The 26,746-nt window shown below is 41.0% G+C and overlaps 1 protein-coding gene across 10 annotated transcripts in view; it reads left to right on the top strand.

Moving 5' to 3' along the window:
• Positions 1 to 26,746, top strand: part of DENND2B (DENN domain containing 2B) — a 176,141-nt gene that overhangs the window by 65,847 nt on the left and 83,548 nt on the right. For 9 of the 10 annotated variants that reach the window (XM_065065306.1, XM_065065303.1, XM_065065301.1 and 6 more), the window contains one exon: positions 10,906 to 11,004. In XM_065065306.1, the coding sequence (XP_064921378.1) occupies positions 10,931 to 11,004 (74 nt within the window). In that variant the 5' untranslated portion in view covers positions 10,906 to 10,930. Of the gene's footprint in view, positions 1 to 10,905; positions 11,005 to 25,248; positions 25,341 to 26,746 lie in introns of those variants that run through there. The other variant, XM_065065307.1, reaches the window with a different exon arrangement.

Here is a 26,746-nt window from a genome sequence, read left to right as displayed (position 1 = left end):
TTTCTTGAAGTATCTTTGGGAAAATTCAAAGTTTATTCCATGAAGTAAATTTTAGCCATGGAATGAAAATGGCCCTGAGCATGAGGAAAGATGGGCTGCTTTCTCTGGGGGACACAGAGCACATTCCCAGCATGGTGCGGAAAGAAGGGGAGTGTATTTCTCTTCCCTCCTGGTGTTTCTTATTGCCTTTGTTTCCTTCTAAATATCTCTTCGCTTCCTTGTTTCCCACCTGTGTTTTTCTGACATGCTCTGTTACCTATCCTTCATCTCACCCTTTTTCTACCAGTCTTCAACTCTACCAACGTTTGTTTGGTCCCCACCCTTCTCCCTGTTTCTGCTGTAGTGTTCTTCCTCTGTTTCAGTGGTGGGCCCAGGAGGAAGGTTGAGGTTCACTCATTTTGCTGGCACCACACTTCTGTCCCATGGTTCTTTTGTTTGTTCAGCCATCTGAGGTGGAAGATGGAACTTAGGCAGGTGGGACATGGATTGCACCTTCCTGGTCAGCCTGCTTGTGCCCTGCTGTGGCTCATCATCCTAGGAACACAGGGGGCTTGGTTTTATTGCTTTGGCTTAGAATGTGTAGAGTTTGAAGGAGAGGGAGACAGTATGCAAGAGGTTCATACAGATGAAGGGAATCGGAATCAGAAAGCCACCATGCACAAAATGGGTGCTCATTGCCCTGAGGGATGCCAGTTTGCAGGAAGGCAGCCATGGCAGATAGGAGAGGGTGGGCTTGGTGTCAGCAGAATCTGGTGAGGAATGGCTTGTCTCTGATGCTGATGTGTTTACCATTGGTGAGAACCACATGTCTGGACCCCACCATGTTTCTGGAGAACTTGAACTTGCTAAAGAACATGTCCTCACTGCTTGTGTGTGAGCTAAGTCATAAAGTTACTCATGGTTCATTGGTAGAGCAGTGATATTTGGAGAGATCAAACCATAGATTTCTGGAGTAGAAAAAATAGGAACAACCCTGGGAAAATGGGCCACTCAACCAGATGCCAGAATGTGGGCAATGAGTTTTACTCCCTGGCACTGAATTTGATGGTCTTGCCTCTACGGAGCTTTTCTAAGACTACAAAAGAAATCCTTGTCAGAGATGAAACATAGCTCAGAGCTCCTGTGTCCTGCAGATGTTGTTTTAAGTGCAAGAACATAATTTCTAAATGTAAACAGATACCTCTCCTGAATGGTTCTTGCACAAATGCCTAATACAAACAATAGACTTGCTCGCCATCCCATTTGCTGCTGATAATGCCTGCGTTCAGGGTCACTTCTGGATGGACTTTGGATACAGGGGAATTAAGATCTTCTGTGTGCCTTTCTACAGATTCCCTGGGTAACTGCCAAGAACAAAAGAGAACGACTCAAGGTTGTTCTCATCTTTTTGTAAAAGCCAAGACAGTCTTGGCTAATATTTTTTATTTACATCCCTGAAGTCTCCAGCCAGTTCCTCATCCTCCCAGGATGCTTTATATCATCACATTGAGTCAGTCCATCCAACTTAAGAGTTGCTTCACTAGAAGTGCTCGCGTTGGCAGCTGAGCTATCATGGACATGACCTGCTTCTTGGAGATACTGACTCAGAACAGTAACACAGTTATTAGAACATACTGATCTAAACAGAAGGAGATTCATAGCAACACCACATATCATTTCTTGACCTTATTGAGGAAGTGGTATCAAAGATTTTCCATTGCAGCTTCAAACTTAAAACAACACTTTGTGATAATGTTAGCTTACCTTCTACTTATACTGATGAATTTAGTTTTCTTTTAGCGCATATTAAAGTCAGAGGACTCTGTGCAGGATAGCATCAGTAGTTGCCATCAGTTACTTCCACTAAAGACCTCTATTTATCAATCCTCCTGACAGTCATGAGGCATAGAATCATACAACCACAGAATGGTTTGGGTTGGAAGGGACCTTAAAGATCATCTAGCTCCAACCTCCCTGCCATGGGCAGGGACACCTTCCACTAGACTATCCATTCCATATCCTTCTTCAGACGCTGCTTGCCACCTTCCTCTGAAGTTAGTTTTCCTGGTGACATCTGCGTTGGCCAGGAGAGCTGGTTGTCCTCAGACTGTCCTTCACTGAATGTTCCTTACAGCCTTCTCTGGGGGCACAGCACTGTTTGGATTTCTGTACAAACTTGGTCCTTAAATGATCTTAGATTTTCTTCTACTCCTGTTAACCATCTTGCCCATTCCCTTCCACTCAACATCGGGGAAAAGCGGTTACACACACTGGATGCTGATCTAGGGCTTTTGCTTCATTGCTCTGACCCGAACAATGCAACCACTTTGTTTCTCTCTCCATTTACAGCTGGGGCCAGCATACTGAGGGTCACCTCATCTTCTAGCGAAGCAAGCTTAAACCTGAATACTCAGTGTGGCAAGTGACCTAACCTGCCTCACTGATTTGGGAGTAACATTTTCATCAGTCCTTGTTTGTTTTTTTATTTCCCATATTGATGCTGTGTTTGCTTTCCCACTAAGACCTCCTTTTTTAATTTTTTAAAATTTATTTATTTTTCTCCTCCTCCCTCTGCAGATCTATCTTCCTTTTTTTAATTATTATTAGTTTTTTTTTTTCCCCAGACCATTTCCTCTTCTTGCTGCTTACTCCTTCAGGGGAGGAGAGCCAGGACGAGGTACAAATCTGTTTGTCCCTCTTCCCTCTCTTCCGTCACTGATCATTTGTCTGTGTGAGAGTTGGAAGCAAAGTGTTTCCCGGACCATCCTGGCCTTGGGTTGCTGTCTTTCCTCCTCTCTGCTCTCAGGAGCGGCTCTGCAGGAGTCTGAGGCAAGCATACTAAAAGTAGTCTCCTGGCCTTCTGAAAATATTGCCACCAGCTACAGTGGCCACACTGGCCATTTAAACCCTTAGAGCTCCGTGCTTTACTCAGTGTCACCGTTTCCCACATGGTCACAGGTAGTTGGTTGCACAATGAAAGGCTATTTCAAGGGTCTTCATGCTTTGTGAGTGTCAACTTCACTGCTGTCTCTCAGGGTGTGGGAGAAGAAGCTCAAGGTTCTGTTTGTGCATACAGTGGGAAGCCAGGTTATTAATTTATAGTTGCCTGCTCTGAGATAATTCTAACTCCCAAGCATCCCCTATACAAGCTGATTCAGAAAGTGTGTTACCATCCTAAACATGTACTAAGAACATCTGCATGCAGAGTTCATATGAAGCATTTAGGACGCTGTGAATTCTCCTCTGTATACAGACAAATTCTGACTTGTATCTGCTTTGTGGAATACGAACTGAGAAATGAAAATTAAGGTAATTTATCTACACTGGAAAGTTAATTCAGGTTTAAAGTACAATGTAATGGAGATCTTGTTAGGCCACTCTCCATACTTCAGACTTTATTGGATAGCACAACTTGCTTCTAGAAAAGATGTCCATACACAGACATAGTCAGGAAATAGCTCAACTAGCATAACTCGAGCCAGTTACCCAGTGACTCATAAGAAATGTATGGCAAAATGAAGACTGAATCCATCTCTCTAAAGTCTCTGTGCAGCTGCATTAAGATTCTCCTTCCTCCCATCACGAGTTATTAAAGCCTTGTATGAGGCATACAACTGCTATCAATTTTGCAGTTTGCACTGTAGCGGTGCTCTGAGTGGAGGCACGTGAGCCTGGCAGGCAGGAAGGGAGCTGTGCTGACAACACCGGGGACAGCAGCGTGCTCTGTACTATGGCTGTGACCCGTGTTTTGCCTCACATGATGCTGTAATGAATCAAAACCTACAGTATTTGCGAAGTCAGGATGCTGCTCAGCTGCCCAGCAGACTTTGTCAGTCAGCCTTGGGGTGAGGAAGGTTCAGTCTTCAGTGTCAGCTCAACAGGGAAGTTCCTTTTAGGAGTCCCTTAGACTTTCAGCTCGGTTTATTCACTGTCTCCCCTGCAACCTTTGCTCCCAGGTACTCTGTACTGAGCAGTGAACTGTGCTTTGTATTGCCATGTTTTTAGGGACTGGTGACATCCTGTGGGAAATAGCAAAGACTAGTCTATTTTCTCATTTCTCATATTCTTTGTGATGCAAAAAATATTAATGAAAAGTAACCTTGGTTCCTTAAAGCTAATCTACTGTCATCCCTTAGCAAAAGTATGTATTTTGTGTTGCAAGAAACAGTTCGATACTGTACAAATGATATTGATGTTGCAATTAGAGGATTGTGACTTAATTGAGGAATAAGCAACAGGAATAGGTGGGCTCCTGAGACATGAATGAGTGTTTTTATGCAAATATCCCAAGGATGAAGGGAAAAGACAAAGGAAGGATAATACTGAGGAACTGATATATGTTAGGCACAGTCTGTAAGTAGGCGGTTTTCATAGCAATGTCTGGTCTTCCTGGAAATGTTTGTTGCGAAGGCCAACGTATATATGCCTATGATTATTTTGTGCTAAGCCGTTATTGCAAAATGCAATTACTAAGGGTTTTCAACAAATCAGTGAATCATTAAGTTTATTATAGGGCTTGTAGAGAGGATTTACCAGATTGTGACTGACACTCAAATGCAGCAGAAGGAAACCAGAAGTCACTTTTCTGTAGTAAAGCCTGAGCCAGATCTGAGGTACACACATATTTTCCTCGCTGAAGCCACATGAAGGTAATGTAGATGCTTTGCATCTAAAACCAAATTTGATTGTATGAAATCTGAGAGCTTTTGTTACAACAAATATCTTAGTTTCTGCTGCGTTCATATCAGAGATGTCTTTGTGAATGTTTTTTATTCTTTTTGCCTTTTTGTTCTCAAAAAATTAAAAGCAAAAATGGCTTGTGTGTTCGCAAGGGCAAAATTGTATTTTATACACTGTAGGAACATTTAGAGTCATGTCCACAATCAAAAAGATTTCTCTCTTAAAGAGAAAGCTCGCAGATTTAGTTTTATGTAACACACAGTTTTGAAGGCACCTTTAAGGTATGTTTTCCTGACAGTCTTGAAGAACCCAAATGAATGGCTGAAAATCAGCCTCACCAAAAGGAAAATAAAACAAAATAAACAAACAAGAACAAACAAACAAACAAACCAAAAAGCCCTCCCCAACAACAACCTAAAATGGTTAGTTTTCAGATGAATCAGTTAGCTGAAGCAGATAGCTGTATAAGTGATAGGGTGAGATGAGAATGTGTGGCTGGCGTAGGCATGAGAAAATAAAACCGTAGCATTTCAGATTGTCATCAGCTTTGATGGCAGGATGAGGGTGTGTTTCATAACTGGCCAAAGCCATGAGAGTTCACACTTCCACCAAAATGTATAGTTAAGTTTCCTCTGAACTCCTAATGATACCAGCTAAACTGTACTGTAAAATATTGTAAACTCCTTCTGCCCCAATGTCTCAAATCAAGACAGTTAAGCTTGAACTAGTCAATGTATTTTTAAAAATGCAAACCTGTTCTTCAGCCCAAACAGGGAAATACTGACTGCCAATTCAATAGCAGCCATTTATTTTTTGTTAATGTCTCCATCTCACTTCCCTGGGCAGCAGTCGCTTTTAAAGGAGCCTTCAGCTTATTCCAGTTTGTTTTGTCAATAAATGTGAACTTGTTGTATACAGTAAGAGCTCTTTAAGCACTCATGTAGCACAAAGGAGCAGGTAGAAGTCACAGTGAGGTTACTTCTCTGCTGGTACAGCAATTGCTGTGATTTAGCTGTATTGGAAGAAAGTCTTGTATAGGCTACTAGCTAGGTGAAAAGCAGCTATTGGTGACTGTACTAGACGTGGCACAAATCAATATGTCTTTCGCGTATGCAGAAAGGGAGAAAGATTCAGTCCAAAGCCTGGATTCAGTCCAAATTCTTCAGCTGAGATGCAATTCCAGTGATGTAAGAGAGCGAAGAACAAACAAAACCTTCTTGGTCTTTTTTAATACTGAAGCAAGATAAAGCAAACACTGTGCCAGAAAGTTCCCATAATTATATTCAGAGTTTTTTCAAATACAATGGACCCTCCATAGTCTGAGAAACATGGTCACCCTAATATTAGTGAAAATTACTACATGAAGGATAAACGAATCTGCACAGTAGCGTTGATGTCTTTGATTTTCATGTTGTTTTCCTTCCATTTTGAAGCTGTGATTACCCGAGCAGTGTTAAAGGTAATAGAAGAGCTTAGTGTTGGATTCTTAACACAATTTAGACATGAGTTTTGGACAGCAGTGCATTTCAAGTGAAATGTGTTCTCTCCACCAGGTGTTGCCCATTTTCAATTCAAGGGAAAAAAAACAGCTCGAGGGAAGAGAAATGAAGTAATAAGAAGGTAAAGAAGGGGGAGGGAGAGAGAACGAGGAAGGCATGAAATAGGCAAGTGCAAGAATATCAGAAGGGAAAGGTATTTTAGGTGGTAGAGAAGTAGGAGAGGAGGGTGGGGGGGTGAGTGGAGAGCTGTCCTTGCTGTAGGCGGCATGCCAGCTTTTTACCTGCGTGGCTCTGCAGCCCTCCAGTTAACCTGCCAGTTACCAGAGGGTGTCACTTCTTTCCCCTCCAGTAAGTGCTGCAACATCATTTTCCTAGTGGCATCAGTTTTGGTTCAGTGGAGACTTAATTGCTGAGAGAGTGTGTTGACATTACAAGGTTGCAATGACAACCAAGTCCAGCTCTGCTGTTGGTTATCCTAGGGAGCTCGTGCTGCAAGTAAACTTGTCACCTGGCTGTGACAGCCTAGCAGAGAAGACTGTTCATTTACTTGGTTTGAACCAGGCTGTCTGTGGATTGTAGGAAGGGAAACCGGATGAGATTGCAAAGTTAATGCCAGTTAAAATCTGTGCCTTTTGTGGTGTCATAAAGGTGAGAAGTTCATCAAACCCTCATCCTTTGGCTCTGTTATCCACAAACATTGTCACTTGCTCTCAATTAGGAACTTGGATATATGTAGCTGTGTGAATGGCTTGATCTTGTTTTCTCACTTAGCGATTACTCTTGAGCATTATATGGTTCAGGCATGTACACACTGCTGACAGCACAAGGTCTGTTTCTCCAGTCTTTAGGACTGACTTTGAAGACAGTTAATTCTTGCATCTTGCAAGAAGCCTATTGATGTGATTGTACTTAGTCTATCTGTGTGCTGTAAAGACTAAACTTGGGATTAAATAGTTAAATTAATACTTTCTGAATATCTCCATGCCCCTGCTGAACAGATCATATAGCTCTTCATGGTAGTTTGTATGGTATTGCATGGCTGAACTTACAGTGGCCCAGCTTAGAGAACAGGTATACCTGATAAAAGCAGGTCTAACATTCTTTGGAGTCTCCACGGGCAGAAATCTTTAAAGATTTTGTTGGACTTTCCAGTTCATCAGAACTGACATTGTTCTGGGAGGACATAATTACATAATTACCTGTTTTACTGGAAGGGAATAGGCAAATTGCCACAAAGTTAAGCCATAAACAAAAGTTTAGCTATACGACACCACTTGGGTTGTGGGCAAGATTTCCTTAAAGCACTCAGAAAAGTGTATTAATGTTTTAAACTGACTTCTCGATGCTAGAGGAACAGCTTGCACTGTAGTGGGGCTGAGAGTGGGTTCTTTCAAAGTGCTGGGATGCTTTAGAAAATTAAGAATAATTTTGACTGGTAGTGGGGAGTAGCAAAGGATTTACACCTCCCCTATTAACACCTGTTAATGGAAATAAAGATTCAATGATGTCACAAGGTCCACACTAGCACAAAGTGTGATGGTTTTCAGTGCCTCGTCTGTCCATAAAACAAACTCCAGGCTATGCTTTCATTTTGGAAGTGGAAGGAAACCCTTAAGGGCAGGGAGATCCTCCACAATGGATATTCTGTCATTGGGGCTTCCTGCAATGATAAAAATCTGTTAGGAAATATCTGCATTGCAGCAGCCATTTTCAGTCAGGATGATGAACCTGGCCTTGTACTAGCAGCACATCCCATGTTGCCATCACACCATTTTTTATGTTTGCCTGTTCTTTCCTCTTTGGTCACTCCAAATGGTTTGTGGAGGTTTTAGACAAAATGGATGTAATAATGAAGGTCCAGATTCTACCATCTGGGTACATTAAATTACCAATTTGAGAGTTGTCCTAGTGAAATTAGTGAGACCATGTCTAGAGTAAAGCACAAATTATGGCTCAGTAAGGGTTTCAGAGTCACTCTTTACACTTACAAACAAAATAGAAGTCTGCATTTTTAGGCAAAGCGTAGTCAGATGGTTAACTAAGCAATGTGGGATCTGTGTGACATGACTATTTTTGGAATTGTTGTTAAGTTTTTCACAATACTTGAGACATTTTGGTTTTCATTGCTTTGTGAAGAATAATTTGTAAATACTGTGATGGAAAATGCTCTCACGCAAGCCCAAGGGATGTGATTCTTAGCATACAATGATTCATATAAACTCGCAGGGCTGTCAAACTCATTCAAAGGCTCTGAAGTAACATGCTACATGACCATAAAATTTAGTTGAGTCTTCATTTCTGTTTTTGTTTTAGTGTGGTGCTTTTTTTTTCTACCATGTTCACGTTATTTGGATTTTTTTCTGCATATGGTGGGATGATACCAGCATCACCTGCAGTAAATATTAATGCTAAATAAATGTTAGAGAAAAATTGCATAGGAAAGTCAGTTGATATCATCATATATACCAGAGTCTCAACTGCATGGGAGGAAACACACATCGTCAAATTTGACATATCTTGTGAAATTGTGTTTTAGAACTCAGTTCCTCTTTTGCTGAAAACAAACCAGTTTGATCTATTTGACACGTAAGGTGGCTTTGAAAGGGGAGGTGTAAATAATCACTTTAAAAAATATTGACCATCGTGATTGTTATTAAATTTTGATGTACAATTATACACACCTTTTTTTTTTTTTTTAATTGGGTTTTTGGTATGGGAAAAGTGGACTCTCAGAAAACAACAACATAAAAGCACACTTTATTTTTATGTGCTAAGTCAGTATCCCATATTTTTGAGGGTCCCTTCAGCTTATTTTGTTCTTGAAGAGAAAAGCAAATATTGGAAAATGAATGTAGCACATACATGCTAACAGTTGTTTTTCACCTTATGCCACAGTTGTATCTCTTATTTTCTCACCTTAATAAGTGTTTTAGACATATTTAACACAGTAAAAATATTGAACTGGTGAGTGGAAAACATTTAAAAAGCTGCTGGCTCCCTGTGGAATGTACAGTCCTAGAAAGCTTGGCCAGCATCAGCGGGTTTCCTTTCTTTTCCCAAGCAAACCCTTTTCCAGTCGGAACAGGCAGTTCTTTAGCAGTCTGTTATCTTGATAATGTAACACTAATAATAACAGCGAGGCACTGGAGGAATCTGGGGAGCTTCAGTGCAGAAAAAATGTTACCAACTGGGAAAAAAGTCTCCACTTAATCTGGGAAAATTGATACAAGGCAATTGGAGAAGGACAAGTGGATCGGGATTGTGTGGTCAGCATGATTGAATCTGCCTCCTGAGCTGCAATCTGTAGATTTTCTGACCTTATTTATGGCAGAATCATTTGGAATTCAGTGGTTTAGAGAACGTCCTCTTCACCACGATGAGTCTGTTAGTACAAAGATTTTGTATGTTGTCAGTACCCGGCTTACTTTTCAGCATCACATTACAGTTGGCTTCTCAAGCAGTCTGAACTTAATGTGGGTTTGAGTGAACAAGATGTTTTGTAATACTCCTTATTTTTGCATTAGCTGTGCCATTAATGGTCGTAAAAATTGGTAGTTCTGGTCAGAGCCCGGGGGGCAGTGCTGCAAACCATGGTAGATATTTTAGCCTATAAACTAAGCAGTATCTTGGAAACCACCCAGAGCACATGCCGGCAGAGCCACAGAACCCTTGATAAATAACTTCTCTAGCATCAGGTGGAATAAGTACTGTTCTGTTTCTTTCACAAAGGACTCTGCTGTCACTTTAGGAACCATATCATGACATAAAAGTACATTTTCTCCCTCATTTTGCTAAATATTTCTCAAGTGATTACAGTGACAGAGGAAATTGCCACGAAGAGCTGGGCTCTACACCAGAGAAACATGGGGTATAGTCACCAGAGGGGTGTGATGTTATCGGTTACTACTTTTGCATCTTTGGGATTAGATCCTGGCCTGTATTCATATCACTATATTCTCCCTTCAGCCACAACATGACATTGCTATTAAGATAATGGGATGAAGGCAAAATAAATCACGGTAGCATTACAGAAGTAAGACCCATCTTTTGGGCACTTAACTAGACATACACGTTTTTCACCATGACTGAAATTTAACATGCAGCTTTTGGGTTGTTACCAAATTACTAGGAAACAACTAGGAATTATTAATGATTATTTATCTTACCTAAGGTCTTAAAAGTTTCCTAAGATAGTTTTACTTAAAGAATCTTGTAGCTGATAGAGAAAACCATTTGTAGATATTTTCATATCACAAGCAGATTTGAAAATTATATTCAAGATATTTGCTATTGAATGAAATATTAGAAAATATTTCCATAATAGAGCTGCACTTTAAAATTGAGAAAAGTTTCTTAGTTCCTCGGAATAGCTTTTGTGTGGCCAAAATTCCAGTCATTACTATGGTATTTGCAAGTATCACACTTACTGGGTTCTCCTTGTACAGTGATGGATGGAAGAACCACCCCAACCTGTGAACTTGGTATTAAGCTGTGTTCATCAGACATGCCAGAAACTGAAGCATACACCTAATTCCCATAGGATATTTCCCTTTATAGCACTGGGCTCTGATAAATTTGGCTATGAATGTAAAAGAGCAGCAGCAGAGAGGTAGGGTTTAGATATTCAGGATCATAACTAGACTGCATATCATGGACTCTGCTTTTATGCAGCATGGTACTTCTAGCAGTCTTGAAGGTTAATTGCCATTTGAGCTTGTTGAAAGTTAACTGACTTTTCTTCTCACAGATATCCACATTTCTAGAAAGCAGAAATGACGGCCAACAAGAATGCCAGTGTCAACAGCAGAGCTGGAGGGAGTAAAGTGCCTCAGGACACCCTGGATAGGTAAGTGGCGAATGGCAAGCTATGTAGAGTAAGAGAATGGTATCTGTGTTTGGGACAAAATCTTTGTTCAAAGGTAAGTGACCTCTGTTCTGACACAGAAAGATCTTTTCTGGGCTGAGAGAAGTTTTTGTAGGGATTGGAGGAACCGAGGTATGAGAAAAGGTCTGCTTCTGGCATATTTCTCTTGAGCCATTGTGTTTGCTGGCTGGTTGTGATGAAAGTGATGGCAAGGAAGACTTCTGTGGAAGGCACTGTGTACGCCTCAGGAGGTTTGGACTAAGTTTATTGGCTATATGACTGTGTTTAAGCTTTTCTCCATTGCCAACCTCCAGTTTGTATTTCGTATTGGTTTCTGTCACATTTTTTCTGCTGTATCTGCCTCGATAGGCAGTGAACAGAGACTGCCTCCTGTTGCAGGTCAGGCAGCAAGTGTGAAAGGGCTGAACGCAAAGTACAGGGCTTATCTCTGTTGTTTTACTTATTTGTCCTCCTTTCTGTAGCATTTAAGTAATTTACAAACTAGAGGAACTTTATCATTCACAGCTAGGGCAAAAGTGTAGCCAAGGACACCTGGAGTCCCCAAGCATGGCAATCCTGAGGGAATCAGGCTGTTTAGACTAAACCAGACAGCAAAGTGCACTTGCAAGTTTGTGCGTGTTTGCTTGTGGCTAAGAAACACTACCCTGACAAAGTTCCAGCCTGTTAAAAGGCTGTGGCACGACTGCCTGCAGTGGTGCAGGTGTCTGTAGATAACAGATACCTCTCACTCATGAACTGGTACAGTGAAATGGCAACAAGGGTAGAGTCAGTTATTGCTCCCTTGCCCTTCAGTTTACACTGATCAAAGGCTGTGTTTTGAGGACAAGAACTTTTCTTTGGGCAACTCTGCTTTGGAATATTGCTTTTATATGCAAGTAAACAACTCACCAGCCACCAACAAGCTTGCATATCCATGTCAGAAGGAGTCTAGTTTTCAGCCACAGCCCTTGGAAAGTAATCCTGATTGATTCAGCCTGTAGCCCTCGCATAGGGCAAGCCCAGCAGCTGTTCTCGTTCTGGAACTGACAATTGCAAACCCCTCACTTAAATCTGCAGTCCCACTAGGGCAGCCTCGGTATGCTTTGGCTGGGAAAGTATAGGCAGCCATTGGATTAAAGAACCTTTATGAATTAACCATTTAAACACAGGAGCAAAGCTCTAGGCGTTGGATGTCATCTTAGCGAGGTGAGCAGAAAGCCACCCAGACTGTGCAGGGTCTCTTCAAATGCATGGTGTCTGTTGGCATATCTCTTTGTCCTTGCTGTAGCATTCTGTCCAGCTCTCCAGGGGATTCTTCCATGGCTACACGGTCCTCTTGTGTTTTGAGGGGCTGTTTTACACTACCTTACACAATAACATGCCAGAGTCTTCACTTTTCTTGTGATTTGGTTCAAAACAAGACCCCATTATAAACAAGCACAGGGGAGGAATGTGCAAATAACTTGCATTGACTCTATAGAGTCTCTGTACTGCAGTAATGCCTTTATGCAAGGTGTTGGACATAGAAACAAGGAAGACACTCTTTGTCTTACAAAGTTCAACAAGTAACTCTGTGAGGCATTAAGTAGGCTGCAGTAAAATGGGTCTGTGCCCAGAAATGAATGTTGTGGAGCAAAAAAAAGCAGTAGAGGTCCCATTTATCTGTTGCACACTTTGGGATAGGAGCGTGGCTTGAACCAATGTCAATGAAATGCTCCGATCACTTTGGCCAGGACAGGTGGCATCTGTTCTGGCCGTACCTGACTGAGGACACCACACCTGAGAAGCTGTGCCAGGGTTGCTCCTAGCTCACAGCAGCGCAGTATGTGCACGGGAAGATTATACTGGGAGAACTTTGCTGTTTCAAATACATTAGTAAAGACTGTGATCCAGGTGAGTAGATCACAGAACTATTGTTTGATTTTATCCACTTGAAAATGAAATGTCGGAGGCAAAATGTTGCTGTATTGGTAACTGCCGGGTAGAATAGCTGGCATTATCTGGGAAGGTTCACACAAAGAAATTGAGGAGCGTTGGCTTTGATTCTAGCAGGAACCTGCAGGTTGACTTGAAAGTGATATTGAATACTGGCTTGGTTTGGCATACCTGTGCTTGTGTTCTGAACTTTTCCAAGCACAAACAATGGAAAAGGGAAAATCTGAGATTTTCAGGATGGAAGCAATAGAAGAGATTTTTTTTTTTTTCCCCAGTTTATTTATTTATTTATTTTTAAAATTATTTAAAGGAAAACATCGTTTGAATGACACATCTCTGTTTTGCATTTGAACACTCTGGGTTTGTTCTGTTTTGGTTGTCTTTCTGTATTTCATGCACATATGGCTGCCTCTGCATTTTCGTCTGTATCAAATAACTTATTTCTGTCTTTCAGCTCTCTGCCACACCTTCCCACTTATCTACACATATTATTGAAGCAAATAATCCCTGGAAATTTTCCTGGGTTAGATTAAATGACCTCATCGTGATTACCAGGGGATGGGTTGGCCTACAAACTAGTGGTGAATTAATAATAAAGAGCCTTAGGTAGAACCCTGACCCTAGTCCAGTCTCTGCTAGTGACCCACCTTATGGCATTGTCACACCTTTCCCCTGTCTAAATCCTTCATTAGGCTGATTTACCTTTCTTCCTCCTTGTGCTGTTCTCCTTTCACTTTTTAAATTGTGCAGTCAACTAAAGAGATAGGTAACCAGCATCCATTCTAGAGTCTTTTATTGGGTGTATTATGCTGTGTTAAAGCTCAGCAGAAATGGACTCGATATCCTTGTAAGCTTCCCACTTTTAGTCTGTGTGTTTGGCATCTCAGTCCAAAAAGTAAAAACAGAAAATTAATTGGGGCATGGAGGGCAGCTAGAGGAATTTCTAGAGAGATATTTGTATGTAAATATTAAAACCAGATCCTTAGTGATATCTGGCATCCTCAAGTTGTTTTTCATCCTTCCATCAGTGCAGTCAGATTGGTGCTGGGAACTTGGGTCTAGGCTTTAGCAAACTTTGGACCTAATATATTTTTTAAAAAGTCTTTTCCATTCTGACTAGTTTAGAAAGTACGGTGGGATACTAAATTATTGGATAATAACTATCAAATAAACTGTCTTTCCCTATCATCATCATCTGTTTTGATTAGAATTTGTCAGGAAAAGGTTTTGTAAGAACAAGTATAGACCTGAAGCTAAGGGAAATCTTTGAGCTGCACTTGTGTGACAAGTGAGGAGATGAATAAGTTGTCATGCACCGGTTGTCCATCCATTATTTTGCCTTCTATAATCTTCACCTGTCTTTTTGAAACTCTGTAAGAGGATGTTATTTGAGTCAACCATGAGGATTCCTCATTTTAGTCAGACTGTAAATCAGTGGAGTAAGAGCTGGCATAATAAAAGTTTAAGGCTTGCAGGATTTATTGCAAACATGCTCAAAGATTCACTTAAACTGAACAGCCATTGTCTCTGTTTAGTGTGGGATTTGACTGGAGATGGGGAAATCTGCAAATGGTGCTTTCCCTATAATTTGTGGGAGTAGAGTTTCAGTAAGTGCTGATACTGGCATAACTAGTGGCTTAAACATCTTTTTACTGTTATTTTCTTGACAGTCCTAGTTTTGGTGACATTTATTGTTGCAAGGCTGTTAGGTTGGACTTGATCATCAAGGTCTTTTCCAATGTAAATGATTTTATGATTCTAAGACACAAGGTGTGTTTCAGTCATATAATGTTACCATCTGGTTCAACCTTTCGTGATTCCTTATGGGTCAGAAGCAAAGGCCATTAAAGTCTATAGAAGTCTTTCTAATTTGGCTGTGAATCAGACCCTTGTAGATCATGGATTTAAATTTTAATAATAAAAATCTTTGGTGGAAAGGAGGTGCCTACAAGTAAGCATCTATACAACCACATGCTTTGCAGTGACTAAAACTCACTTGGTCCTCTCTGGAGTGTGCATCCACTGCTGTGAGGCACCAGAGCCATTTTTCCACCAGAGCTGTGCTAAAGGCAGTTTAGGAAATGAGGGAGAGGCCGAGAGCAGAGTGAGGATGTTATTTGGGAGGATAACAGTGAGTCTCATCTGAGAAACAGGTTGTGGGACTCACAGGTTTCTGCTGTGAGCACAGGAGGGGAAAACCTCTGGATCTGAAGAACGTAAAGCAATTTAAATAAAAATGCACACTAATGCATTCTTTCTGAAGTTATCTGAAGTTACAAAAGGAGATTTTTGTGTGTCTTAAATGAGACAAACTTCACTGTGCTCCAAATAGGAAAACTGTAGAAAGAAACAAGGGTGGTCAAAAGTATGGAACATTTTCACTACAAGGCAAGAATTAGATTGACTGGGTCTCTTCATCCTGGAAGTGAAAAAATTAGAGGGAAAGAAGTAGTGATAGAAGTCTCTGAATTGATATATGGAACAGAGATAGTAAATAGGAAAAAAAACCAAAACCCTCTTTCCATATAAAAACTAATATGAATCAAATCAAACTAGAACACAACAGGTTGAAAAACAGTTGAAAAGAAGGTACTTCTCTGCAGTGTGTTTTTAAACTATGGAACTTACTGCTACAGGATGTTGCAATTGAACAAAGTCATGGAAGAAAGGTCTACCAAAGGCTTTAGCCATGGAAGCAAAATACGTGAGTCAACAGTGCTAAGCTGGTTAAGTTGCACTTCATGCTTGTCTTGTTCTTACTGTCTTCTCTAGGCACCTGCAAACTGTCATGGCCAGTGACCAAGCCTGGACTGGGAATGCCCTTTTGTTCAGGCCAAGGGGGACATTCTGATATTGCTTGAAACTAGAGTCAATTACAGGAAGCGAACATTAGAGAGTTTGCAAAGGAATTGCTATACTTACGAAATGAGACTTTCTGGCTTTCAGGGAACTGCAAGGACACAACTTTAATCCTTCCTTATGAGTCACTGAGGTGAACACCAAGGAACAGGAGGTTAGGAAAGCACCTTATGTGTAGCTGAAAGTGACTTAGCAATTCTTGCAGGAAACAGCTCTGTGCGATCTTATTAACTCTTCAGCAGGAGATAAAGGAGCCCATACCACGCTTGCAACTAACGTGTGAATCTCTTGCATCAAATGACTACTTGGTTTGATTGCACCATACTTAAGAGGATCAGTGGAACTCTGAGGAGACCTTAAGAGAACAGAAAAAGAAAAGGCATAGGAGTCAAAGAAAAGGCATAGTGGTGTTGGTAGCTCTCTCCCCACAATGTAGCTTGCTTTTCCTTAGCAAATGTTTTAAATTGACCTGGAGTCTGTGTTTTATGCTGAAACTTTGGTCGAATTAATGCATTAATTTTTAAAGTCCTCACCTTGTGTTTGCTCCAGTGCAAAGTTAAATGTAGAAATGAAACTATCAGCTCTGACTTAAAACCACCTCAACTTTACACCATATTAAAGTGTGCCTATAGTTATGTCTATGAGCCCATGCTCTACTTAACAAAATATAGATTTCAAACTTGCCGACTGTTCGGTCTAATAGGAAAAATTTGAAAAAAATACTGAACAAAAATGTTACATATTAGTGTATCATTACATCTTAAAATTGTAACTTAGTTTGAGATGCTAGATGTGACAAGCAGCATTCCTGACCTGAAAAAGATTTAGAGTAAGTGTGGCTACATAACTGCTGTAAATAATACCTAATGCTTTCACTTCTGGCTAGTATGCCATCTCTTAACTTGGGTTCTCAACGTGTTTTATCCACTTAACTTGAGCTTTCTCACCTCCTGCAGTTACTACTGGAGTACAGGAAGTATTTGATTTACATTGATTTACAGTTTTTTATCTGAGGGTATTGCATGAGGCATAAGGAATTTCAGAATTTGGGCATACAGCCTTTTTCCAATGTTCTTTGTCAGTAAGTGTTATAGTTTTCCTTTACCTCCATCATTTTCTATGGTGCAGGCTGTGTCTGACATATGAGTCCCACCTTGTGAGCTGGATGCAGAGCTGAAAATAGTAGAACTGTGCTCCTGCCAGGCAGTGTTGCCCTGATACAGGCCCTGTTGGAATGAGAAACAGAAAAAATATCATAAGACACATTTTTACTATAGGATAGGATTTTAAAATAAATTACCTAATTAAAAATATTTAAAAATATGAACAGTATCCTTCTGCTGTAAGCACAGAATATATGCCTGCAACAGGGGTACATAAACAATGATTTGATGTACTTTCTCAGTTAATAGCTATTGGCTAAATTTCTAAATTAAACACATTAATATGTATTTTTGTAAATGGAGTACTTAATGTAGATAATACTAGGAAGATATTTTGATTAATTAAGCAATACATGCACTTTACCAGATATCTCAGAATAATATCATAAGTTATTCTCAATTTCTTGAAAAGCAAGTAAAGGTGATTGTCTTCTAACTTCTTACAGAACAGTGCAAAGTCTATCCTATACATTTAAAATGTATGCATACGAGTTTCACAAATCAAGACTTAGAAGAGAGCTTTTGAAAGCTTAAGCACATTTGTTTACTATTTACAGTGAACAAAAATCAAGTTTGCTGCGAGCGAGTATTTTACTAGTGTGGTAACTTTAGCAGGATATATAGAGAGATTGCTATGATGCGCTAGAACCAATATCTTTTTAGTTTTATGTCTCTGGGCTTGACTTAGGAAGACAGCCAAAGGAGAAACCGATCCTGGTTTCAGTTGTGCAAAAGGACTATTGTGTCTGAGGAAAACTATGTCACCAGAATCACGTGAGCTTCAGTGTGGAGTGGATTTTGTGATGTGGGCTGTTGTCTTTCCACCCAATGTGCACAGGAAAAGGGTCGTCCTCATGGGGTTGGACAATGTTCTCCGGCTGAGCAGTCATGATTTAATGACACTATAAACTGAGGGTGCTGATGTCAATGGGTTGTGTGGCAAGGCATCAGAAATTTGGGCTAGCAAAGGATTCCATCTTCAAATTGCTGTGAGCATGGAGTTACAGGTTGTTAAGTTCCTAGCCTAATAACATTCATAAAACTTCTCCTTTCTACATACTTTTAGCTGAGCCTTTGAATGCTTGTTCAGACTGAAATCTGATCTCTGAGTTGCATCTTTCTCCTTGCCTGGGAAGGACTGAGCTGGGTACCCACAAACCTCTAAATACCGGCTTTGGTTTTTATCTCCCAGCAGTGTGTGAGGCCATTCCTGCTGTCACTGACAATTTGTCAGCCCCGTTATTCCAACACGTACTGGGATATGTTTGCACTGGCTTTGTGGCTCACACCTTCTTCAGAATTTAAGTTAATGGGACAGAATTTTAACTGGCAAGAGTTAGCTTACCTCCAGTGAAGGCAACGGAGATGTGCCACATAATCCAAATTATTAGCTGGACTAACTCTAGAGGTGCCTAAGGAGTGTTTCAGGTGAATTGTTTATAATTCTTTAAATATACAATAAAAAAATTACTTATGTTTTCTATCTAAGCATGACTGTGTGGTAGTGTTATGTCCAGCTTTATCATGAGTCCAGGATTATTCGCTGTTGTTAGTTGTGGGTAAAATCACAGCTGGAAATTCGAAGGGAAGGCTCCTCATGCTGATGCATTCACCTGCTGCTGGCTAAACCAGAGGCCAGAGCTGGACCTGCTTGTACAGAGCCTCAGATTCTGCATAACCATCATCAGCCAGGCAGAGGAGAGGCCAGATGCTCCCTTTCTGGAACAATGGGTCTTTGCACATGCTTTGTGCTTGTTGCTTTCTTTTTGTGGTTACAGAGGGCTGCAGGAGGTGCAAGGCTGTGGAGGACTGACTGGCGGTGTTAGCAGAGCCAGCACAGTCCTGGAACGGTGTTCCACCCAGATTCTTTTGTTTGGGAACCTGGTAAATAATCACTGCATTTGTGTAAGCAAACACAACCTCTCTTGTTTAACAGCAGCGGTCCTCTGCTGTTCTGCATGACAGAACACAGCAAAGCTGGGCTGTGGTAGGAGAAATATTGCTTGGGTTGGTTACTAGGAGAGGTATAGTTTTGGGTTGGTTACCTGCCCCCATCATGCATGCATGTCTGTGCTCAGCTACTTCATGTGCCCATCCAGTTCTTGTGTTTTATCACTGCAAGTCTTAAAGAAAGATTTCATGTCTGTGTTTTAGCCTTAAACTGAGATGTGCAGTCACTTCCAAAGGCAGTCCTAGTCAAGCCAAATTAATTCAGTTTTACAGCAAATATATTTATTTATTTTTAAGTGAAATTAATTATTGGCCCATGTTAATAAACCCAGCTGAAATACTTTGTTTCCTTTGAAGAAAGGATTACGTGGTTGTGGCCTGGGCAGAGGACTAGAAATATTTTGCCTTTAGAGTTGAGACCTTCAGAATTCTTAACTAAAAGAATGTATGGATGTGTGCAGCGTTGGGGTTAAGCAGCACTGCACTGCTGTCACTGCTGCAGTGCAGGTGGCAGTGGCAGTTGTTTGCTCTGCTGGTTTGTCCTGGGAGTGCTCTATTCCCTTCCCCTTCCACAGGGAATTTTTCATTTCAACGGTGATCTCATGTCAGGAGAAAAACCTGTCTGTATAGGGAGAAGTATTATCTTCAGAGAGGCATTGCCTGTGCAGTACTTTCTTCTCATTTAGAGAATGCAGCTGTAGTGCCTTTTGCTTGCTGTTACCTGATGTGTAACAATATGATTTTAACTTAATTTGTATAATTTCAATCCTTCTGCTAATGTAGCTCTTCACTCCTAATAAAAGTAAAAACCTAAACCAGTGCCCTTCAGCTCTGTGTTAACCTGTAGACACCATCGAAACTTATTGCCAGGTCATTCATCCAGATGTGGTCTAGTCTGCCTGCATTGACAAATGAGTTATCTCGTGACTAATGCGAAAGAGCTGCCTGTGTTCCCGTCCAGGCTGGGTGCCTCGGGGGCAGATAAGGCAGCTCCATGCAGAGCAGCTCCCTCACTGTGTGACAGAACGTGGTGAGAGAGAGAACTCTGCATCCCCCGTGCTGGAGCCCTGATCCTACTGCAAGAAAAATATTAGTAGTAAGATAAACAAAATGTTTGCATTTTTATTTATGTTTTTCATATAAATATAAATTTAAAAACTATTATACTTATTACATGTCCTGATTTTTTTTTAATTGAGACAATTGTGGAGAAAGCAATAACTTGGAAATCAAAGGATGCATCTCCAGCTCCCTGTATTTCTCTAAATCAATGAGGTTTTTGGTCTTAATTTAAAACTCTAGTGCATATGATTTTCCCACTGATCATTATGTGTGATTGCCATTGTCTTAGCACAGTTATGATAAAATATTCTTTCATCTCTTTCTTTGCTAAGTATATGGACAGTGTTGCTGTGAGTGATAGAAAGCTGCTTCTGCATTTTTTGGGTGGCTGCATTTCAATTACAGGTGGAAGGCGCACTCTGGGCCCTACGGTTAGTCGCATGGTTTAAAGGAGTCTCCATAAAACATTGTCTATTAGTGTAGCTATCCTGTTCTTCACAGTTGGATAAAATTTTCTGCGTGGATGATGTTCCCATCCATGCTTACTGGAAAGTTTAGTGGGATGCTTGGTTGCCAGTTCAATCAGTGTTATAATGATATGCTGTGGGAAAAAGTGCTGATGTGTTTGCTGCTGCCTCGGCTGTGTGCTGACATGCTTCCCAAACCACCCAGGGTGGTGCATCTGCGTGAAAACCTTTCTCTGGGGGAGACACGTGGGTGTAGATGCAGAAAACGGTGACAGAGAAGGCAGCGGGGCTAGGAGTGGTTGATGGTTTTGCACAACTTTAAGGAGATCTGTGCATGGTTTGGTAGGTTAGTGGTTGCCATTTAATGCATATTGGGGTGGACACATTCTCATTTGCAAGGGACTGTGGCAGGGGAGGAGTGAGACTATCTTGGAAAGGAGAGTGAGCTACATATGCCTAAAGCAGGGAGTCAAGTCTTCATTGTATACATCTTAAAACAAAAGCTTCTTTTACTCAGTCAGTTGTGGGATAGCCTGGGCTAAAACAGTTCCCAGTTTTCCCAGTCAGAGCAGCCCCTGGGGAATTTGTTAGAGCACCAAGGGGCCAGTGGCGTGAGACCAGCTGATGTCTCTGCCTTGCCAGGCAGCAGATGAGGCAGGGCCGGGGCTGCTGCAGGAGAGAGCTCCTGGCAGCTGAGCCTGGCTTAAGGCAACAAGGAGCCCTGCACTCAGCTGCTCAGGTGGATTTTCCTGCCAAAAGTGTTTGTCTGCTGCTCAGAGATACCAGTGAGAATCTCTTAAGCTCTTTATGAATTTGTGAAACAAATGACGTAGAAAATCTTTTGTTACTTTAAAAAAGAATCAAGTTTTAATATTTTGACAGTGAGTTTGAGAATAGGAAGAACAGTGATTCAGTAGAATTCTGCTAAGAGTAAGTAATATGCTAAGTTATTTGGGCCATGATGAGACACAACAAAACACACAAAAAAACCAACCAACGAAAAACCAAACCATTGAGGCTTAGAAAACTATACAAATAAACTTCAGCAGAACAGCTGTGAAAACCAAATAACTGATGTGGGATCTGTTAGCAAGTATTGTAGTCCTTTAAAAGCAGAAACAGCTTGAACTGTGCAGGTGACAAATTTTCAGCGGGTCGGTTCCCAGGAGCACAAAGATACATTTGGTTCAGAAAGGAATAAAAGCTGTTATTTACCCTGTGAGGTTGGAAGTGTGTTTGGAACACGGAGCTCTGGCAGCTCCACCCTGAACTGGGCCATGGAAGGTGGGGGGGCACCTACTGCCATCAGGAACAGAGACATCAGCAATGGGAACAAGTCAAAACACTGATTCAAATGACCCTGAAACTGGGTAAAACTTGAATACAGGCGTTGACTGTATTGCTGTCCTTTATCTGGTTACGTGGCATCCGTGGGCTGCTGATTTCTGATGGTCTGGGGCATGATGTTCCCCTCCCTGGCCCTGCTCAACAGTGACCTCAGGGCAGTGGATCAGAGGTCTTGAAATCTCTTTAGCAGGGTTGCAGAAGTATACTTGTAAAGCACAGTGGTCTGGAGGCATCAGAGAGAATGGTTTGTAAGATGAGGTAACAGCTTCTAATTAGATCAAGAGAGAGAATTGAAGAAATGGAGCTGCTTTTGGCACACGTCTTTTGGGCTACCTCAAATAGTTGAATATGGGACGTGGGGACTTTTGGTATTCCATTTCAGTTGTTGGCTATTTTGTTTCACTTTAAATTTAGGTGTTTGTTCAGAAAGAAGCATTGCTTACTTTGTATGCACTTGTCAGTCAAACAAAACACTTCTTCTTAGATGGAAATTGTGTTAATATATCCTTCCCATTTGCACAGGTTTTTAGGAAGCAAAAACCCAACCCCCTAACATTTTGTTTGCATTTTGCTTCATACAGCTTCAGATCAATATTGCTTTATTATTACTTAGCGACTGCAGGAATGTACCCTGGCAAGTTATTTCCCGTTGTAATTTAATTGTCATGGCAGTTTGAATGCTTTATGCTTTTATATGCAGCAAATCCTACATCATCATTAAAATTACCTTTTCTTTTCTATTAAGGTTTATATTTGCTCAAAACACTGGGTGCTAACTAAAAATTGAAAAGTAACAAGTTTTTTTTAAAAAAAAGTTGCAGTTGACGGGTTAGACTAAAAGTGGCATTTTTAATGCAACTGTGTCCTGTTCCAGTACAAAGACTACTTAGACTAACACTGCAATCTTTATTTGTTTAATTACTGTATTTATACTAGCATACTCAGTAATACTGAGACCTGAACTGAACTGTTATAAATTTTTGCAGAAAATAATTACAGCAGCATGGTTTTGGAAATGTTTCTGATATCTTTCTTTTGCTTTTACTGTACTGAGATGTAGTGAATAAAAGCAAATAGCAGGATACTTGCCAAAACACTTACGAGAGTCCCCCTCAATGTAGTGTCAGAAAATCAGAGCAGGAGTCTTATATGAGTTTGGGTTTTTGGGTGGTGATAAGAAGTGAGACAGAAGTCCACAGGGGATATAGCATAATAGTCATGTGCAAAACGTTTTTACACCATAATGCCAATATTTCAATTTTTCTGGAGGAAGTCATTCTTAGGAATGAAAATCTTTTGCCTTCTGGACCAGGCAAATGCTGGCAATCTCACTGAAAAAGACTTAACAAAGGTACGAGTCATGAACATTACTAATGATGTTTCATCTTCTGTGAGTATCTCTCCATTAGGAACTGGTATAAGACCCTCAAGTCTTTACACTTGGGCTGTTGAAAAGCTGTCAGTATGAAAGAACAATTTCTGTTCTGTGCTCTAATCAGTTCGGATTTGAATTAGTGGTTTAGAAATGAAAGAGTCTATGTTCTCTTAGCAGTTTCCTGCACTGTTTAGTTATCCTAGAAAGATATTTTCCACTTAAGCAGAACAGAAAATTAAAAGAAGACATAGCAGAGTTTGTAAAGAGTAAGACTGAAAGGAAGATTGAACATAGTGAAATAAAGATAAGTGGATGAATTATTATGCATTTCATCCCTGATAGGAAAAACAGTTTGCCCAGAAAGTCAAAGCAAGAAGTGCATGGATGTAGCATCCTCAAAGTCTTTTCACAGACTTTATCCTCTAAATAGCATAATAACTATTTACCAGGTAATATTGTGTACAGAAACTGGGAATTTGCGAAATGCTTGATTCCATCTCCACACTGCACATCACCCTCACATTTGCACTTGAAGAACATTAACATCAAATGGGACTGTGTTTTCCTGCATCAGGAAAATAGGAGCTAATGGAAATACACAGCTGCCATCCATGTTATTACAATATATACATGCAAAACCACCCATAGTTCCTAGGAGACTTTAAGCAAGAGATGTGTCCATGGGAGCTCTTTGTAGGAGAGCAACGAATCTTGGTTGTTCCGGTGTTGCTCCCAGCACAGAGCAAAGGACTTGCAGAAGCATTCCTGGAGGCTTGAGCTGTGCATGGGTCAATCAGATTCATTCTTTTGCATTAGATGTGGCTTTTTCAAAACTTTTGTCACAATTCACATCCCAGACTCTGAGATTATTTCCATTTTGGCCAGCTCTTGTGTATAGAACTTGTTTTCTTCTCTCCTTAGCTGTAGAAAGACAACATTAGGATTGCAAACCAAGGCAACTTCTTCAGAGTAGGCTGTCTGCAATACTGTGGCGGGTACAGCTTTATGGCAAAAAATTAGCAGATAATAGATGGAAATTGTATTTTACATTTTGCATTCATAGAATAAGCCCATTTTGCATCATAACCTTCTCAGAAGTAATCTTTTTCCAGGTAACAACGTAAGTATTTGAACTGTGAAAACAGAATTCGTTGTGGTAGCCTTGAAATGCTTTGTGTGTCAAATCCCGCTGGCAAAACCTCAGAAGGTCTTTTTTTCAGCTGATGCTGGTGGGCAGGCGGGCTGGTACAGGAGATGCCTGTGGGTTGGGATGGGGTAGTGTTGAGGATGTTCAGGTGTGGGTGGTGTGGGTTAATCCTCCTGTTATCACAGCGCAGGTAACTCCAGCTGACTCACGGGGACGCTGACCCAGGGAAGCTGCTGCATGGCTGCGCAGCCGCTGAGGCCGTAAGGGACTTGTCAGTACAGAGACCTGAACAAATGCCCAGTCATCGGACTGCTCTGACACGAAACCTCTACCCTGTTGATTTGCTGCTGATTTGGAAAACCACTTTATGTCAACACAGGCGAATAGGGGAGATGGCAGATAGCCTGTGTCTGTTTGGAACTGTTGGCAGAGACCTGAAAGCATTTTAATGTGGATTTTTAACCTCTCCCTTTCCTGCCAAATACTACTGTCACCCATGTGGACTTGAAGATATGTGTTGAGTCTGGCAGGCTTGTTCTCTGTGTCTATACGTGTGTGGTTTGGTACCTGATACAGCTGCTTTGAGTTTGTTAGCAACAGGCTGCTGGATTGCCTCTGCTCAGAGATTCAGGAATAAATTGTAAACTGTTGCTCCCAGCAACTTTAAAATAAAAACCTAAACAAAAAAAGATTTTTGCCAAGCCATGGGTAACCAGGAGGAAACTTCTGGCTTGCCAGGTTTCTCACACACCTGTCCCTTCAAAGTCAGAGTGTCGGCTTGCAGAGAAAGGCTCTGCTACTGTTAGTTTTGTTAAACATTAATGCCAGTTTCCTCCCTTTAAGCATACAAAGGGACAGAGGTTTGACAAACGCGCTTGGACCGTGTGTCATTTGTTGCTTGAGAAGCGAAGCAGGCAGAGCTCAGGAAGCACAGAGGCTGTGACAGGGCACAAGGGACTGAGAGCAGAACTCCATCTCCATTCTGCATCTTTCCTGGAGGGAAGAGCTGCTGAGTAAGTCTGGGACGGGTAGCTGAAGTGATCGCACTGATGGGTGCTTGTCAGAGGCTTGAAAGGACACAGCTAAATAAAGCAGGAGTGAGGAGCATGAAGTACCATAGCACTGAATGCTTTAAGATCCTTTCCTATAACCAGTTTTGCAGTAGGTGAGCTTTCTATTCTTAGGCTAGAACTTGCCACCGGCTTTCTGCTTACTAAAGAAAGCAGTAGGGGTACCTTTAATTTCCAGAGTTTGCAGCTCTGTTATAGGATGAGGGACTTTGTGGGACTAAAACTTGCTTTTACAGCCCTGTTCTTCCTCTCCTCCCCCTGCCTCTCTTGTTCTCAGACAGAACCTAATTCCTCTGCCCGGCTAAATGCAGGTTTCTTGTCTAGTCTGAAATTCCACTTTTTCCTCTTTATTCTTAAAGGTGATTTTTAAGTTATCCAGCAGTATTCGTACCCATGTATTCTGCCACTGCTCTCTTTCCCCCTCAGATATACCCCTGGATGACAGTGTGTATGAGGGCTCACACCCTTTTTCTGGCATACTTGGGGTGCATACTTTGGACATACTAAGCTAAATTTGGGGTTATTGTACAGAAAGTGTTAGTCCATTAAGGAGAGGCCACACTTATTTATACTGAGGCTGACTGTTACTACAGTGACTGTGACTACAGTGACTAAATGCTGGCCAGCTGCTGAGATGGAAACTCAGTGTTAAATGCAGTGCTGCTGGCACACTTTTGTGTGTTGTGTTGGTTTTGATGCCTGGTTTCAGGTTTGTAATTTCATTTCATTATTTCATTTCAATTTCATTTCATTTTATTATTTCATTTCAATTTCATTTCATTTTTTTAAATGTTTTCTACGAAGCTTACTTTCTAGAGTATGAGACAGCTAGAGTTTTTTGTCCACTGAATAAACAGAAGTAGTCTTATGGCTTTGTGCTTTTCAAGAAAAATCAGTATTGCAGGCCAAACTCTATGGGGCTCTGAGCGATGTAACTTAGGGTGAGACTCTGGACTTCAACTTATTGCTTCCAATATTCATTAGTTGAGACCCCTGCAAAGAGTTTGTTGTTAGTTTTTGTAGTCTTCACAGAGCAAATATTTTCACAGCTGATGAGCTTATAAACTTTGCTAGTTGCTTTTTCTTGCTGCCTTATACACAGATGTTGAAATTGCCTCATTTGCTCCATAAACTTTTCATTTTCTTGATGCTTTGCCTGATGCTATCTACGCATCTTCCTGTAGGGACATGATGTTTATTTTTGGCTCTGTTCTGAAAGAAAAGGATGGGTGATAGAAGAAATGTCTACTTGTTTTTAGTTGCTCTAAGTTGAAGTTTAGTTGCTGTAAATGAAGTAAAACTTGCAGTTCCTTACTATTGTGCAGCATTCCTGTCACATGACAATGGTA

This window comes from Columba livia, chromosome 5 (assembly GCF_036013475.1).
Source record: "Columba livia isolate bColLiv1 breed racing homer chromosome 5, bColLiv1.pat.W.v2, whole genome shotgun sequence".
NCBI classification, from domain to species: Eukaryota; Metazoa; Chordata; class Aves; order Columbiformes; family Columbidae; genus Columba; species Columba livia.
Note: the sequence above shows the minus strand (reverse complement) of the source record. Positions and strands in the feature narration are given on the sequence as shown.